General features: G+C 41.3%; 1 protein-coding gene and 2 non-coding genes across 3 annotated transcripts; all 3 read right to left on the bottom strand.

Annotated features, from left to right (window-relative positions):
• Positions 1-2,519: 2,519 nt before the first annotated feature.
• On the bottom strand, positions 2,520-7,505 carry RPS3A (ribosomal protein S3A). The gene is made up of 6 exons (XM_036853085.1): positions 7,349-7,505; positions 6,481-6,584; positions 5,900-6,087; positions 3,522-3,730; positions 2,878-2,987; positions 2,520-2,692 (listed from the first exon to the last, which is right to left on the bottom strand). The coding sequence occupies exons 1-6, from the start codon at positions 7,408-7,410 to the stop codon at positions 2,571-2,573; spliced, it is 795 nt and encodes a 264-aa protein (XP_036708980.1). The 5' UTR covers positions 7,411-7,505; the 3' UTR covers positions 2,520-2,570.
• LOC118896196 lies at positions 3,188-3,259 on the bottom strand. The gene has a single exon (XR_005020108.1). It is a non-coding gene; the product is annotated as a small nucleolar RNA SNORD73 (small nucleolar RNA).
• On the bottom strand, positions 4,797-4,864 carry LOC118896197. The gene has a single exon (XR_005020109.1). It is a non-coding gene; the product is annotated as a small nucleolar RNA SNORD73 (small nucleolar RNA).
• Positions 7,506-13,052: the final 5,547 nt, after the last annotated feature.

Genomic DNA, 13,052 nt, shown 5'->3' with positions numbered 1-13,052 from the left:
TTCAGTCATGCCTTAACATAAAGGTCTTCAATAACATTTTCAAAGATTCAAAATTTGTATCCCTGGTCACAGAAATTTTCCTGTGAAAGACCAAGATAAATTGTTCTGGGTGGAAAGAATCAAGTAGAGAAAAGCCACCTGTTAATACTTAATATCTATGTATTAAGCATGTAAAATATTAAATGGGAAACTTAAGAATTACCTCTTATAGTATTTTTTATTAGATGGATGTTAAAACTCCTTCAAGTTGGCCTATGGGAAAGTAACTTGATTTTATCAATCATCAAACAAGCCAAACCATTTTTTAAAAAGTAAACATTCTTTTTGGAAGCATTTTCAAATGAACCTTTTCAAAGAGAACCATGCCAAGCCCTATTCAGAGATGTAGCAGATGGGAGCTTGACTCGCAGTATCATCTGACTAAATGATGTCCCCCATCAAGAAAACCACCACTTACGTAACTCAATTCCTGGTCCCCACCCTCAATGACCACGCTATTGACCCAATTTCTTTCTACCCTGAAAAGGAAGCCCGTCATCAGTGAGCTGGACCAAAAAAAGAAAAAAGAAAACTTGTCCACATGGAACTTTTCTAGTAGCCACAAGTGAAACTATAGAAAAAAAAAAAAAAAAGGAAAACAAGGACTAGACAGGGTTTTTAATAAAATGAGCCTATCAGCAGGGTCTGACTTAAGAGGTAAAAGAGCAAGCACTGTGGCCATCTAAGTGAAGAGTGTTCCAAGCACAGGAAAAACGAGTGCCAAAGCCCTACAGTAAGAATGTTCCTAGCTTGTCCAGGACAGTCTGGCTAGAAGAGTAAGGGAAGTGGTAGTAAGAGACAGGTCAGAGGCAAGATCACGAGACCTTCTGGGTGAGCTGACCATCTAAAATAAACTTCCACAAAGTGTGTGGGCAGGGAGACCAGGTAAGCAATAAAAATCCAGGTTGGTAATGACTTGCTCCAAGTGATAGCAACGCAGTAAGAACTGGTTAGATTCCAGATATATTTGGAATGAACTGTGAATGGTCAAGGATGACCACAGAGGACTTTGGTCTAAAAGAGAAGGGTGGATAAAATTGTTGAGCTCAGGAACACCATTTCAGACATGTTAAATGCCTCACTGACATCCAATGAAGATATCAATCAAGTAGGGAGTTGGATAGGCAAACCTGGAGTTCAAAGAAAGATACAGATTAGAAGTAAAAATCTGACAGTTTATTTAAAACCAAGAAATTGAGTAAGACTATCTAGAAAGAGTATTGGCAAACGCCCAGGGCCTCAGCCCTAGGGCTAACACTAAGGCCTGAAACAAACTAGCAAAGGAGAGTAGCCAGCAACATGGGAGGAAAAAGCGAGGTGCAATTCCAGGAGACAGTTAAGAAACACAGGGAAAATCGACTGTGAAACGTCACTAACAGAGATCAAGTAAAATGAAGGCCAAGAATGAACCACTGGACTTAGCAATGACATCTGGTAATTTTGACGGCAACAGTTTCCTTAGAGCGGTTGCAGCAGATTCAAGAAAAGTAAAATTAAATACAAGACATATGGTTAACTCTTTTGAGCTTTGCTATAAGGGATCTGAATAGGGGGATATCTGGAAGGGCAGAGGATTTGTTTGTATGCTGATAGGACTTGTAGAAGGAATACTGATAAAGGTGACAATTGGTGGAGCCAAGAACTTGACTAGGCAAGAGAAGGCGGAATCTGATGCTCGTCCTTGCACAATTCACCCAGTTACAAGAGGGAAGGCAGAAAAAGTGAGAAATGCACAGATGGCAGGGTAGAAATAATAGGCATTTATGAGGTTCTCTTGTCATCCGTTCTCAAGAAGCAAAGTCATCAGCTGAACTGAGAATGAGAAAGTTGGAGGTTTGGGAGAAGAGGTATAGAACAGAATGGGTGACCGACCAGGAGGAAATACTGGATAGTGGGCAGCATTAAATGCCCACTTAATAGGAGACCAATAACCAATTTCTCTCTCTCTCTAGCCAACTTCAGCTTGACCATTAAGGGATACAGCGGGGCATTTACTGCTAGAGAAAAGAGAGCACTTAGATTTTTAAAAACCAAAAGAAAACAAAAAACAAAAACCTAAATGCCACTGTGCTCTTCTGTTTCCACTATGTTATCAGTCTAGTACAGTGGTTCACAAAGCATGGTCTCTGACCACCAGCATCACCTGAAAATGTTAAAAATGCAAATTTTCAGAGCTCACCCTAAAACTACTAAATCAGAAACTCCAGGGGCAGGGCCCTGCAATGTTTTAACAAACCTTCTAGATGATGTGAGAACCACCTTAAAAACTTAACCCATGTAAAGAAAGTGTTTCCTTTTATTCACCATCTCTAACATGTCCAGACCATTCCAGTTGAAAACAGATCACTACCCTTTCTCAGCTACTTAGTAACTAAGAGCAGTGAATAAAATCCACACAAAAGGTCAGAAAAATTCACCACATTACTATCAAATCAGAACACCTGATTATTGTCAGATTATTTAAAAAGACTGATCAGAAATAAAATATCACAAATGAGGTCTTTTATTTGTCGCCATTAAAAGTCTGATTTTTAAACAGATTCCTGGACTGGTGGCTCATATCCATCAGCTCGTTCAACTTTAGCACCTGTCTCGTCCCCAGTAGCTTTTCCAGAACTACTACCTTCACCATGTAGCTCCATGAGTTTTCCCACTAAAAGGAAGAAAAAATTGTTAGTTATAGCATACCATATCTTGAAACAGTTATCTTCAATACTATGCAGGCAAGACAAAAAAAAGTACCATCATCTTGGCCTCAAAACAACAACATAAAACCACCAAACAATGTATTTGTCCACACAATTTTTTCTTTCAGGAATCCTGTGGCTTCTCACTTACATTCAAACTTGGGCTTCTTCAGCATTTTTACTTTTCTAACAAAGACATCATGGAGTGGATAAATAGATTGGCAGGCCTTTTCTATGTCTTTTCCAATGCTGTCTGGAATCCTGCAAACCAGTAATGATACATTAGAATAAACCGACACTTCATTTAATCCACAGTAATCCTCATTCTGTTATTGCCCCTTCATAGGTGAAGGTTAAATGATCTGAATTCTACAGCTAGTTAGTAGCAAAACTAGCACTTGAGCCTTCTGAGTCCAAGCCTTATGCCTTTTTCATACACCCCTCTTAGCCAACTGCATGGGAACATCAGAAAAATGTTAACAGTTTTATCATCAGACATCATCTGGGACCGAAACATTTTATCATCACTTATCCCCATACATAACTGATTGTGAAGGGTTTATCTATTCAATGCATTTTCTAAGGCAAAGGCAAGTCCTGGGCTTCAAGTCTCACTGCCAGGAGAGAGCTTCATCCAAAAAAAGGATAAATAAACCAACAAATAACATTTACTGAACACTTAATATGCTTTCATTTCAAGAAATGCAGCTAGACGGTTTCACAGACAGAATTTAAACATAGGTCTGACCCCACCTTGTCTCATCTGAGGGTTGTGTTGTGAGGGAAAACACTTACAATTTATTGACCACCTCTTTCAAGTCATTTGTCTGCACCTCTCGGGTCATGATTTCCATCATCTTCTTGCGGATCTGGCGGACCTGCTGGTGCTGGGCATAAGAGGTCTTCCGAATCTGATTGTTGCGTTTTTTAGTAAAACCCACACAGAAGAGACGAAGCAAATATCCATCGGTAGTCTTGACATCAACGTGAGCTTCAATCATGGTCTAGTGAAAAAAAGATGTGCCAGGTTTTAATGTTACCTATTTTTACCTCTCAAATTCTAATCTTAAAAAAAGTGGGGCTTCCCTGGTGTCGCAGTGGTTACGAATCCGCCTGCCAATTCAGGGGGCACAGGTTCAAGCCCTGGTCCGGGAAGATCCCACATGCCGCGGAGCAACTAAGCCCGTGCGCCCCAACTACTGAGCCTGCACTCTAGAGCCTACGAGCCACAACTACTGAAGTCCACGTGCCACAACTACTGAAGCCCGTGCACCTAGAGCCCATGCTCCGCAACAAGAAGCCCGCGCACTGCAACAAAGAGTAGCCCCCGCTCACCGCCAACTAGAGAAAGCCTGCGTGCAGCAACAAAGACCCAACACAGCCAAAAATAATAAATAAATAAAAATTTTTAAGTGGAGGCCAAGGACTCATTACACATATTAAGTATAATATAAATGACTAATTTACAGAGTTAACCTCCTTGAAGTGAACTTACCAACAATTACCCCAAATTCTTGCTATCCTCCATATCTAATTAAATAAGTATGGAGTCCTCTCAGCTGTCTTCCCCCCTCCCCTCTAGGTTATCACTATCTCCCCACAGCAACCCCCCCTTTCACATATACATGCCTTTTACAGACACATGCCAGCCTTTAACCACCTGCTCCTCCCCCAATCAATTCTTTAACTCTGCAAGGAAGAGAAAAATAGGTTCCAAGGGACTCTACAATACCGACATCTAAACCTACTCCATTTTAAAAAGTGTGTTCTGAATCGTTGAAATGTTGTAATAACACTAAATACATATATTTTAAAATGTCCTTTATGTTCCAAACTAAAGCCAAGCTGAGAATTAAATATTTAACTTCACAACTATAATTTTTAAAAATCCATCATTAGTCTTATTACTACCTAAATTCAAAAAACAAAAACTATCTTAGGTACCAACAAAAACTAATTGACTTCTTTGCATTTTGTTAACTTTATTTTAGTCTAAAAAATGAATATAATACAATTATAGTGAAAGGACCTTAAAATATTTCCAGAAATGCAACTATAAAACCTTAGGAGAGTATCAGAAATAAATGTAACAGTGTAATCATATCATACGGGACCGAAACATTTTGTCATCATTCATTCCAACACAAAAAACATCCCCAAACGGGATGGTTAGGCAGACACATCTGAACCATTATTTCCTGTAGTTAAACCAATGGGTACTAATGCTTTCTGTGTCAAGCTCTGTACTAAGCATGTTTACATGGATCTTTTATTTCATCCTCATAATTCCATGAGCTAATATTCTTTTTTTTTTGGCTGAGCTGTGTCTTCGTTGCTGCACGGGGGCTTTCTCTAGTTGTGACGAGCAGGGGTTACTCTTTGCTGTGGTGCACGGGCTTCTCACTGAGGTGGCTTCTCTTATTGCGGAGCACGGGCTCTAGGCGCGCAGGCTTCACTAGTTGTGGCTCGAGGGCCCTAGAGCACAGGCTCAGTAGTTGTGGCACACGGGCTTAGTTGCTCCGCGGCATGTGGGATCCTCCCGGTCCAGAGCTCGAACCCGGTCCCCTGCACTGGCAGGTGGATTCTTAACCACTGCGCCACCAGGGAAGCCCCATGAGCTAATATTCTTACCTACATCTTACAGATAAAGAAACCAAGGCTTAGCAAGCTTTAAGTTACTTTCCAAAGAGAACATAACTGGGAAAAAGAGCCAAAATTTCAGTCTCACACCAGAGGCTCTGCCACTCCTATTATAGCACAATAGATAATCAAAACTAGCCCAATCCATCCTTTCACTATAAAATTCACTAGATTCTGAGGTCCAAAGGTATTCTGAGGACAGGCAAAGCTAAAACTGCAAACCTGCACCTAAATGTTCTTCAACCAGCCACTAATCCATGCAGCAAAAAAACCTTGATAATCCAATATTAAATCTTGAACTCAATTTAAACAAATAAATAACTAAATTTAATTTAAACAGCCTCACTGCTGTTGCTCAAGTTCAACAGTGCCAATCCAAGAGTGCACAGTTAATAACAGCAAGAAAACATCAAGGACTTAAAATGAAATCTAAACCTCAAATGCACAACACGCTCCTTTCCTGACATTAAATCATGACATCTTTGGTCATGCACGGCACAGCACCATGCACTTTAGAGAACTTTTGTTCTCACCTGCCATTTTTTGACCATGGAGCACATTTTGTCACGGGTAAGATCCATGCCATGGAAATTAGTCAGGCAGTTTTTGCCCTGAACATCCTCAGTAATAAGCTTGAATTTTCTAAATGCAACTTCATCATTCTGCAGATCAGCAAGGCTCACTTCAAACACACGACCCTTGAGGCCATCAGATGCGATTTCTATAAAACAAGAATCAATTGTTAACGTTAGGAACCACATAAGCAAAGTCAAGCCAGCTAAATTAATATTCAAGCATTAAGTTTAGAAACCTAATGATAAATTATAAAGACCTTAACTTTTGTCAACCAAATCCACATGGACACCAACGACTTACTGACAGGGCTCATTAGAAGCTCAAAACTACCCACGCACATTTCCTTGGTAATTCTAAAAGTGCCATCTTGCTTCTACAAGTGCTGTACTAAAAACAAGCCCCAAAGGGCCCAAAGCTGCAACCAAGAGCTGACACTTCCTTAATGTATCCCACCACAAAACAAAAAGTAGACCAAGTAGACCAAGATACATACATGTCTCAGTTTAAGAAAAATACAAACGAAGAAAAATATACTCACTGGTTCCTTGAGTTCTCGTGACTAGTGTTTTCCCAATATTTCTTATATTGAACATAGCTGGTGCTTTCACATCATACCAATCTTTCTTAGAAAATGGGTCAACCCTGGATTTAAAAACATGCTTAAATTTTATCGCAGATCACATAATTTTTTTTTTAACTTCCCTCATTCCAATTACTCTATAAAGCTAACTGACATGTAGACACTGGTGTAAACTATTCCTCTCAGTTAGGTGAGGGGCGCATATGTAAAATCTAGTTCTTCACACCATGTCTATTTCACTGTGCAGGCCTGACACTTTGGTAAATTATGCCACGAACATATACACTCCCACCCCCCCCACCCCACCCATCGGTGCTTCCACTACACCGGCAACACTGCCTCCAAATAACATGCATGTCTCTTCAACTCTACTGGTACGTGAAAACACATACTGGTAACCCAGGCTCCTTAGGGCCTCAAGCTAGCAGGAGCTCCCAGGTTCCACCCGGCCCAAGCAGGGGAGGGACGCGAGGTCCCGGATGGACAAGAAAAGTGCCTTTCACAACTCCAGCTCTTGGAAGGGCATTACCCGAGAAACTTACGAGGCCCGGGAGCCCACAAAACGGAACACGCCAGTCCCTAGTTGCGGCAGCAATCCGACTCAAAAGGGGCGCGCATAAGGCCCACAAGGCCAGGAGGTAAGCAGCGGGTCCGCCGCAAAGCAGCACCCAGATCCGCCAGGCTGCGGTTCGGAATTCACCAACCCGGCACGGCCCGCGCAATCCAACTAGCATCCTCGCCATCCGGCCCACACCACGACTGAGAAACCGCCCGCCGACTCCAGTAGGACCCCCAAAACCGGGGGACCACGACAGTTGCCACTTACACTTTCTTCTTGGCTCCCTTTTTACCGCCTTTCGTAAGGCGCTTGTTCTTTCCGACCGCCATAGTGCTGCTCCTAGAGCCAAAAGGGCGGAAGTTAAACTCGCGCGAGATCTTAGGGGTGCGGGGCGGGACGCTCTGTCTACGTGACCTTCGATCTTAGTTCTTCCGGCCTCAAGAATATCGCGACATCAGAGAGAGGGACGCGTCTGACCGTGGCTGCGACAGCGCCCTCGAGTGGGGGGAGGCTGCGCAGCACGCCGCGGGCCGCTCGCTGTGGGGGCCGCGCTCGGAGGCGGGGGCGCTGGCAACCTGAGGCGCGGACTCCTTGGTTACCTGAGGTTCCCGTGGCTCTGACGCCCGGAAGTAGGTTTCCGTGGGAGGACGCCCACTCAGCATCGTTCGAAGCTGAACTCACCTTCAAGCCTGTTTCTTCTTCGACAGCGTGGGATTAGAGATCCGACAGCAGATCTAGGTTCATAAGCTAATTTAAGTATTTAGCCTTGTGACCTGTCTATGCTTCAGTTTCCTCGTATTTAAAATGGAGGCAGTAGTGTGCTCTATCTCGTAAGATTGTTAGGATTAAATAAGAATAACTTCTGAGATATTGGTAAGGTTCTGTTTGTTGATAAGGATGCTGGTTAGTGGAGTACGTTCGCTTTGTGAACATCCATGAAGCTGTACGCTTACTTGTGTACTTTTCTGTAAGTTTCCTATACATTAATAGAAAGTGTTGGATTTTTTGTTTGTTTGTTTTAATGGAGTGAGTGCTGCTCATTTTCTCCCTGACGGACTATGGTTCCAGTGTTGCCAGATACTTCAATTTTTCAAGAAAAGTTTATTTTAATTGCAGGGGATAACGAAATACATTCTGGCTAGATGTGGCCTGCTAGCTTCAATTGTGACGTCCCTGGAAAGCTGGCCCATACAGGCTTGGTACTCAGCCAGTGGTATGTTGAGTCCCCTTCTCTAACTTCCCGTCTGGCAAAAAACCCTGCAACCAAGCCAGAAACCTACCCCGACTCACATCACTCCCACAAGCCTTTAAGTCCTTTCATCTCTTCCAGTCTTTCTAACCTACATCCCTTACCTCCTATGACCCTCACTTTCTAAAACAATCTTCCTAAATCTCCAATCCTAGCCTAAAATCTTTCCATTCCATTCATCTCAGTTGCTTATAGGATAGTCAAGTTCTTATTTCACAACAATGTGAATATACCTAACACTACTGAACTGTAAACTTAAAAATGTTTAAAATGGTAAATTTTATGTTGTGTTTTTTATCACAATTATTTTTAAAAAAATCAAAGTCCTTAGCTGAGCCTATAAAACCTCTTTTATCTTGAGTTACCTCCCTTTTCATCCTCTCCTTATCTTAGTCTTTAGTGGATACCCCAACTCTGGCCATCTAGAACTATTTAAAATTTTCTCTTGCCTCCATTGCTTTTCCCTCATCAGCAGGCAAATACCTGTGCATTTTCAAGACAGCTAAGCTTCATTTCTTCTTTTACTAAGAGGTTGATTCCCCAAACAGGCTTTCCCTCACACGTGCTCCCAGAAGACCTAACACTACTTAACTTGTTAGTAACTACAGATCAATGTGTCCCTTTCTCACTGTAAGCAGGAGGGCATACAGTGCAGTCATTTTCTTATTTGTGCCCATTTCTTAGCACATAGTGGGCCCTCATAATATTTGTTGGCTGAATAGATAATAGTAGACAACATTGATGGTATTCCCAGTCTTTTGAACTTTGTGGGTCAGTCTAAATTTTCAAAATAATTTTGGGACTCAACATGACAGCAATTTTTAAATTTCAACAGTCTGTGAGACAAAACCAAAAATAACTGCCATTTTCTATTAGCCTCATTTCATTTTAAAATTATATTTTGACCCCCAAAATAAAAATAAAAAACATATCCTCTAAAAAGTCAGTCCTTTTAAATAAATAACTGCAGCTTTATGAAAAACTCCATAGACCTTATTTTTCTTGTCTCCTCGCAGATTAGTGAATACTAGTAACCAGTGGAAATCAATGAGTCCTTCCAAATATAATATTGAGTCTAATAAACTCTGTATTAATTCTATACTTACCGTTACCTTAACTAAGTTTACTTCATACGTGGCACTTCACTAGTTTAAAAATTTCCCAATGGAAAATGTTATCGACCCACAGGTCAGACTAAAAACTGAACTTTCCTTCTACCTAAGGTAAGTCTGATTCCTCTTTCTGCCCAAGAGTGAAAGAGCCACAGGGGAGGCGTTAATGAAGTCAGCTGCATCTAGTTTATTCTGGAGAAACCAGCACCTAAGGGATTTGTCTGAGGTACAAATTTCAGTCCTCAACTTTGTCTTGTAATGAAAGGTTTTTTTAAAATAAAATTGTATTTCCCTTACACTGTTACATTAAATGGTGCAATCATCAGTTTTAATTAAATTATATTGAAGAAAAGATAGCATGGGAGGTGTGAAATCAGTTTATTGGGTCTCAACCATCTAGGAATTTCAAAATTCAGATAGAATAAAATGGAACAGAAAAATATGAGTACCTCAAACCTAGAAAGGTGTCCGTAGCATTTTATTAATTTTCTTTCCATCTGTGACTAATCTATTAAATCCATCCAATGATTTTTTTGAATTCTGATTGCTGTTTTTTATTTCTAAAAGTTCCATTTCATCCTTTTTCAGTTTCTGTCACTTTTTAAACTTTATTTTTTATTGAGGTTACATTGCTTTATAACATCATATAAGTTTCATGCGTTCAATTTATATCACTTTGTTGTTCCTTATTCTTTCAGACATCTTCAATCTAGATCTAAACCCAGTAAGCATAAGTGTGATTGACATCTGAAGCAGGGTGGGCAGTCTTGTAAGACTGTGCCGTTAACCTGTCGAATTGAGAATTGAGTTAAATTGTAGGACACCCAGCTGGTGCCCAAGAATTGCTTGTTGGTGTGGGAATGGCACCTGCCCATGTTGGAATGGGTTCCAAAATTGTCATAACATCATTTTCTCCCAGTCTGTAAACACCCCCGATCTCATTTCCTTTTCTTCTCAGCAGCAGCCCATGTTTATACATGTAAACAACATACTTTTTCACACAACTCTGTACTTCCTTGCAGCCTTAGCCTTCTCTGACCCTGCCCAGAAAACCCTAAGCCTAGTTCAATGTGTAATTTACTTTCCCATGGTAGTATTTCCCCCAGTTCTTTCACTCCTCCCTGTATCTATGACCTTGTGTTGTCCCCTCTCACACTGACTCTGGGCTTGATAGTGTTTCTTGCTTTAGTCAAGGGACATTAGCAACTATGACTTGAGCAATGGCTTAAAAGATGAGGGCACATGTGGGGTTTGCTCTTCCTGCTCTTTGGAACACTGAGCTCACTAAGTGAAGAAGCCTGAGCTAGCCTGCTGGAGAAGGAGAGGACATTTGAAGCAGAAATAACAAGGCCCAGCTGAGGTCTCTCCACAACAACCAGTCTACCAACCATCAAGTATTTGAAAAAGGCCATCCTAGACCATTTAATCCAACTGAGCTGGCCCAGAACAGAAGAACCACCCAGCTGACACATAGAATCATGAGAAATAATAAATGTTTGCTGTTTTAAGTCATTAAGTGTTGGGAGAATTTGATTTGCAGCAAAAACTAGCATGCATTTTTCTCTACCCTTACATTTACCCTTACCCTCATGGCATGGTTAGAGAAGACTGCACATTTCAGACTGGAACTACTAGAAATTAATGGTATTAAAGGATTGGGCCCCTGACAATCCTTTTATCTGTCAGCTCCCCTTCCTGTTCCTCTCAATATGTGACTATTTCAGTTGCTCACCATGCTATTCCTGTCCCCAACTCAGCCTATCCCCTGTCATTTTTAGAAAATGACCTTGTCGCCTACTTCAGATAAGGTGGGGCTTGCAGGCTACAGGAAGGACTCAGTGTTCTTCTGTGTGGGATGAGAAGCCTTTGGAGGCTTTTGAGCAGTGGAGTGACACGGACTGCTGTGGGGAGAATAAGCAAGAGTGGTGGAGCAAAAGTAGAAACAAGAAGTTAACCGAGATGATGGTAGCTTGGTCTAGGGAGAGAGAGGAGGGAGTGCAGAGGGTGGAGAGCTGTGGAAACAGGACACTATTCGTGGAGACCAAAATGCAAGTGAAAGGACTTCTCTGGCGGTCCAGTAGCTAAGAACTCGCCTTCCAGTGCAGGGGACGTGGCTTCGATCCCTGGTCGAGGAACTAAGATCCCACACGCCGTGGGGCAACTAAGCCTGCGTGCTGCAACTACTGAGCCCGCACGCCACAACAAGAAAGAAGTCTGTGCACCGCAGTGAAGAGCCCGCACGCTGCAACGGAAGATCCCACGTGCCAAAATACCACAACGAAGATCCTGCAACCAAGACCCGATGCAGCCAAATAAATAAATAAATAAATACAATAAATGCAAATGACGTCCTCTGGACTTGTGAAGTGCAGTTGCCCTGGGTGGAAGGACGTAGCAAAAAGTCTGGTTATATTTTGAAGATAAGAGCCAAAAGAATTTGCTGATGATACGGGAAGACAAAAAGGAATCAAGGATAATCACATTTTACTATAATGATTTTTCTTTAAATTGGTGCTTACCTACCCCATCCCCTTCTTAGAAGAAGGCAGAGACAGTCCTAAATATCTCTCTTTGTATACTAGTCTTGAATGAATGAATGAATGACTCAATCAATAGATGAATCCTAAGTAATATTTTTACTTTATGTCAGATTACACATTTTTGTTGGAAATTTAGCTTTTCTCCTTTCTTTTCTATTTGCAAAATGAAATAGTACATATAATGAGTTCTCATTGTAGAGGTGTTCCAGGTGGGCTTATGAAAATGTACTCTATTTTCTCCCAAAGCACAGTGATCAGAACAGTACAGGTCAACAAACTATGATCAGCTGGCAATGAAATAAGGCGCTTTTGAGAGAATGAAATCAATTATGTCACTGAATACACTGTTTAGTTCAGTTGACTGTTTTTTTCCGTAGTAAAACTTTGTCTACTGAGGAAGTAGTACTCTGATTTGCATTCCAGTTTAAGTTCATCTTGTTGCCAACTGGCACATTTTGTTGCACTGCAGCAAAGGATCAGCTGGATTCTGCTGCAGAATATCTTACTGAGCATGCCAAACACATTAAAGGCCTGGAAAATTTCTTGAAGATGCTCTTTAGGGTTATATAAGGGAGATGATATATTTGAAAATGAGAAAATAAAGTTTTTGAAAGGACTTTAAAAAGTTTAAAGGCCACAAGGTATAGCGGAAAAACATGGATTTTGAAGCCAGACCTGGTTTCAAACCATTGCTGTCACCTACTATGTGACTTTATATTATAGTCTTTGTTTTCTCACTGGTAAGTGGGAATAATACCTACCTCCTGTGGTTATTGTAAAGTTTAAATGACACAACATACAATGGAAGCCTAGCACAGGTATTAACACATAGTAGACACTCAGTAACTGTTAACTCTCTTTTTCTCTATCCAAAATAAATGTCAGATTTACTACCTAGCTTTGTCTCAGCTGCCCACTCACACTCAGGTCAACACCTCGCTGTCCTCGACCTTGTTAAACATCAAGGGTCGCTCTCGTTGGAGCCATTTCCCCTGCCTAACTCAGCCTGTGTGGTTTGCTGTGGATGGCAGACGGGAAGAAGGAACTTGTCCAGGGAGCAAAGCAAGACA

Source organism: Balaenoptera musculus, chromosome 5 (genome assembly GCF_009873245.2).
Source record: "Balaenoptera musculus isolate JJ_BM4_2016_0621 chromosome 5, mBalMus1.pri.v3, whole genome shotgun sequence".
Taxonomy (NCBI): Eukaryota; Metazoa; Chordata; class Mammalia; order Artiodactyla; family Balaenopteridae; genus Balaenoptera; species Balaenoptera musculus.
This window is presented reverse-complemented; position numbering and strand designations above follow the sequence as displayed.